General features: G+C 39.2%; 1 protein-coding gene across 1 annotated transcript; it reads left to right on the plus strand.

Moving 5' to 3' along the window:
- The first annotated feature begins 1,309 nt into the window (after positions 1–1,309).
- Positions 1,310–5,115, plus strand: LOC149002600 (L-ascorbate oxidase homolog). Its single transcript, XM_089137467.1, has 8 exons — positions 1,310–1,695; positions 1,784–1,893; positions 2,720–2,990; positions 3,100–3,202; positions 3,300–3,645; positions 3,733–4,098; positions 4,201–4,279; positions 4,372–5,115. Exons 1-8 carry the CDS (start codon positions 1,555–1,557, stop codon positions 4,582–4,584), a joined length of 1,629 nt encoding a protein of 542 aa, XP_088993593.1. The 5' UTR covers positions 1,310–1,554; the 3' UTR covers positions 4,585–5,115.
- Positions 5,116–5,343: the final 228 nt, after the last annotated feature.

A 5,343-nucleotide genomic window follows, 5' to 3' on the forward strand; every position in this document is an offset into this window, starting at 1 on the left:
GATTCAGGACTTATGCTTTCCTGTTTCCTCGGTTTCTTCACGACCCTCTTTTCCAGTTTGAATGAAAATACTCGTCGTACAAAAAAAAAAAAAAAAAAAAAAAACCCAGGACCTACTTTTTTATTGCCCTTAAACAGGAAGTTGCCGTCATTGTGTCAGAAACACATCTACAATGAAAAAGAAAATCTTTTGATGGCATTAGAATTGACTATATCGGAACAATCAGAATGGAGATCAATCAGAACCAAGTCGAAACCAATTTCAGGTATTTGATCCTGATCAATCAGAACCAAGTCGAAACCAATTTCAGGTATTTAATCCTTGATTTCATAATTGATACAGACATGAATTTGGACATTGGGCCCCTTTCAAAATAAATATAAGACAAATCCTCAACTAACTTCCCCAGAGATGGAGAGGACTCTTCATGAGCCGATTCCATGAAACTAACCAAATTGATTTTGCCGCGTGAAAGTGTCAGTGTCGGTCTAAGATCGGATTCCTGGATTACTCAAATAATTTAATAAATTTCTTCTTCCACTCGGTAGACTGGTAGAGGCACAAAACAATCACTCTACTTCACGGATTTTGCTTGGGTAGTACATCATACTTGGTGGTGTCCTTGATGTCCACCGTTGGATTTACATCGAGTAGATTTTATTAAATCTAAACCACTCAAAATAGCACATATACATATAATTAACTTAAGTACGAAAAATTGACTTTCTTTAAAACAAATCGAATCATTTATTTGGAGGTCTAAGATTTAATAAAATCCAAATGGCATGCATCTTATGGTAGACAGCATCAAATGCGCTACTTGACGAGATAATCCCTATGGTACCCAACTGCTAGATGGTTGCCACATAGATTTTGGTTGCCAATAAATCTTTATCTCTAAATATACCACGTTTAAGGAATTACAAATTTAAGTGGAAATGTAGATTTTTTTTTTAGAATTATGGGGAAGGGAGATATTACTAATATATATGCTGTCCGATGGTACGAACCCGAGACCTTCCCATGAGAGTTTGGGTTATTAATTGCTCAACTATCCTACCATTGGAAGGGAAAATGTAGATTTTCTTTTAAGTGAACTGAATCACTTTTTGGGTGATTGAAATTTAATAAAATCCACGTGTCAACCATCCAACGGGATAGCATAGGCACTTCCATGCAGCGGCACTACCCTAACAAAATCACTGTATCAGCACGTGCGGTTCTCTGCGCCGCGTTCCACTGTGAGGGTACGGCTTCCCGCTATTAAACTGACAGCTCATACCCTTCTAAGTTCTCAGATTCTCCCTTCCTCGGTTCTTCCTTCTGCTTAGAAAAGCCCTGTTCTGTGTCTGCAACTCTGTAGTGAAGATTCCATTATTGAAACCTTCTTTCTTCACCGACTTCGAATCTCATTCCTTACCCATTACAAGTTACCATTATAGTGAGACAGGGAGAGAAAGAGTGAGAGGATATCTCTGCAACTTACTGCTTTCTTTCAGTGTTTATGTTCATTGTGTAAGGAGTTTTGTTTGAGAAGATAAGTGCAGAAGAGCAATGGGGGATAACAGGATTTCCTGTTCTCTCTTGTTCTTTTTCCTCTTTCTTGCTTCTTGCGTTAATGGCGAAGACCCATACAGATTCTTCAATTGGAATGTGACTTACGGAGATATCTACCCTCTTGGAGTGAAACAACAGGTATGTGTTCTTGGTTCATAGAGTTCAGATTTTTCATTTGGAGAGTGCTTTTTGTTTGACAAAATGAGTTGGGTTGGTGCCGATGCAGGGGATCTTGATAAACGGCCAGTTTCCTGGGCCTCAGATCGAATGCGTTACCAATGATAACTTGATTATTAGTGTCTTCAACAGCTTGAACGAGCCGCTCCTCATCTCTTGGTAACTAAAATCTTTATTGCTTCTTCGACTGAATTTCTTTCCTATTTCTCTTTGATGCATTCTTCCTGTTTCACTTTTATGGGTATAGTGAACTCTTCCTCTAATCCTTCATATGGATCTTGGTTCTTTTTCTGATCTGGAAAGCACTAGATCTGTCATCGAACCTTTATAGAAATGTTTTGCTTTTTCTTTATATAAATGAGTTATGACACTGGAAAGGGGTTTGGGAATCTAATAGGACCGCCATTAAAGAACATTTCTTTTTCTTCACCTCCCAGTTCCCAATAGATTAATTTCTGAAAATACTGTTCTAGCATTGATGGATGTGAGCCTAGATCCATGACATTGTTCTTGGAATTTGGTCTTAAGGGGTATTCTAGTAATATTCCGCACCAATGTGCGGGAAAATCTACTTAATTTTTTTTTTTTTTTAAAAGAGATTGTTAGTTTTTAGGGTTCATGGATCAATTATTCCTTGGGGAAAAATAAAAATAAAAAAATAAAAAATGAAGGGAAGACTATGTCGGTTTACTTTCTGTCCGGTTGAATTCATTGGCAGATTGGATTAATTACACATAAACCCATATGGCTATAAGGTAGATCTGGACAATAGATTACCAGATAAGAGCAGTGAAGCCCATACCTTTAGCAGATGACACTCCTCTGTTCTGGATTCTCACTTTTTAGACAGATCAAACTGTTTTCAATCTTCACCTAGGGAATGATTTTCAGTTCCATGAGAAATTGTTCATTCTGCATCAAATGGTTGATACCAGGAGTTTTTAAGACAATCTAATGGTTGTTCCTGTTAATTATTCTTCACCAGGAATGGTTTGCAACATAGGAGAAACTCATGGCAAGATGGAGTTTTTGGCACAAATTGTCCCATTTCACCTGGGCAAAACTTCACTTACATTCTCCAGGCCAAGGATCAGATTGGCAGCTTCTTCTACTTTCCATCACTTGGATTCCATAAAGCTGCTGGAGGGTTTGGTGGCATCAAGATCTTTAGCCGCCCAAGAATTCCTGTTCCTTTTCCTGACCCAGCTGGGGATTTCACCGTTCTAGCTGGTGATTGGTTCAAGCAGAACTATACAGTAAGTACATTTTCTGTTCAAAACACAACAATAACTTCTGGAAAATTTCCCCATCTTCCTTGTTTAATTTTTGCTGGATCTTGTTTACTAAATCATTGTTGTTAAACAGTCTTTGCAAGGAATCTTAGACAGTGGGCATGATCTTCCAATGCCTGATGGGCTCCTCATCAATGGCCGTAGTTGGAATGGATACACATTTACAGTGGATCAAGGTAACCATAAAGTCATGAAGTTTTAAGCTGATTCTGCTATACAAAAGTGACTGGGCTTGTAAGCGATGGAGCCTCACTGTTCTATATTGTTTGGCAGGTAAGACATACAGGTTCCGGATTTCCAATGTGGGTCTCACCACATCTGTTAACTTCAGAATTGAAGGACACACCTTGACACTGGTGGAGGTGGAAGGGTCTCACACAGTTCAGAACACCTACACTTCCCTGGACATCCATTTGGGGCAGTCATATTCTGTCTTGGTTACAGCAGATCAGCCTGGAAAGGATTACTACATTGCAGTTTCTACAAGGTTCACCAACCCGGTACTCACAACTACAGCCATTCTCCATTACAGCAATTCAGCTGGAAGTGTTTCTGGTTCTCCCCCTGGTGGCCCAACAACTCAGATTGATTGGTCTCTCAATCAGGCTAGATCAGTCCGGTAACTCAGAGTTCATCAAACAAATTCTGCTTCTTTTTATGATAAATTTTGGTGTTCTTATTTCTTTTTTTTTGTATGTTGAAACAGATGGAATCTGACTGCTAGTGGTCCAAGACCCAACCCCCAAGGTTCTTATCATTACGGAATGATCAACACCACTCGTACAATCAGGCTTGCCAACAATGCCCCTGTCATCAATGGCAAGCAAAGATATGCTGTCAACAGTGTCTCCTTCATTCCTGCAGACACACCATTGAAGCTAGCAGATTACTACCAGATCTCTGGTGTCTTCAGTCTTGGAAGCATCCCTGACAATCCAACTGGTGGCGGCGGGTACCTACAGACTTCTGTCATGGCTGCGGATTTCAGGGCCTATGTTGAGATTGTGTTTGAGAATTGGGAGGACACTGTACAGTCATGGCACATTGATGGTTATTCCTTCTTTGTTGTTGGGTAAATATCTCTACAACCACAGACTATTTGAAGATTCACATTACTCCTTGTTCTGGTTATTCTTGATTTTGAAACTGTGAACATATTTCTATGGATGAATAGGATGGATGGAGGCCAATGGTCATCTGCAAGCCGTAACAGTTACAATTTGAGAGACACAGTTGCTCGTTGCACTGTTCAGGTAAATCACAGAAACTGAAAATTAGTTTCATACTGATTTGCTGGCTTGAGTTTCCTGGTTTGATCATGTGGGTTCTGCTACTGGAAATGCAGGTGTACCCCAAGTCATGGACTGCAATATACATGGCTTTGGATAATGTAGGAATGTGGAACATAAGGTCAGAGAATTGGGCAAGGCAGTACTTGGGCCAGCAGTTTTACCTTCGTGTATACTCACCTGCAAATTCATGGAGAGATGAATACCCAATTCCAAAGAATGCTCTTCTTTGTGGTAGAGCAGCAGGTCGTCGAACTCGGCCTCTGTGATCCACCGGAAAATGAGGTTCGCATCACGGCGTCACGAGAGGGTGACGGATTATTCAGCATTTGGGTCATTAGCAGAAGTTGGGAAGTTGGCTTTTCTGCAGGAAGGTGTTCAGAAGAGCTCAGTTCCTAACTTAGGCATTTTCTTCTCAATTTTTTTTCTCTGAATTAATGCATTTATTCTCCATCTCCATTCTTCTCATCCTTAGGCATTAATTTTGGTTCCTTTCTATAATTAGGGTTGGAATGTTGGTTTCTTACCACAATTTGTCTGCTTTCATGTTAAACATGATAAGCTCAATTTAGAAGAAAACTACTTGTTTTTGCATAAATTCATTAGACATATGGATTTTATATATGTACCATTGCAATTGCAAGATATGAAAATCAGGATTCTTGTTCATGCTACAAGGCCGCCATTCTGTGACATGTAGCGACACCCAATCCTATGGTTATATATGAATCAGGAATGCAAGGCTAATATGAGTTTGGTTATGTAATTTTATGGATTTCGAAACTAGAGAATTATGAATTCGATTTTTAATAACCGTTTGATTACTTTTGGTATGTAATTCGTATCAGAACCAAGAATTAGACTTATGAATTTTACTCTCTATAGGTTTGCCTTTTTTTTTTTCTTCTTTTTTTTTTTTTCTTGGTGGGGTCTAAATCCAAATTGAACATGGGTTTAATTCCCAGCTGAGCAGGGTATTCGATATCGAGTTGGCATGGATGATGAACTGTCCAATGAACCTAGAAAAA

This window comes from Hakea prostrata, chromosome 10 (genome assembly GCF_041222555.1).
Source record: "Hakea prostrata isolate BN-2017 chromosome 10, UWA_Hpros_2, whole genome shotgun sequence".
Lineage (NCBI taxonomy): Eukaryota > Viridiplantae > Streptophyta > Magnoliopsida > Proteales > Proteaceae > Hakea > Hakea prostrata.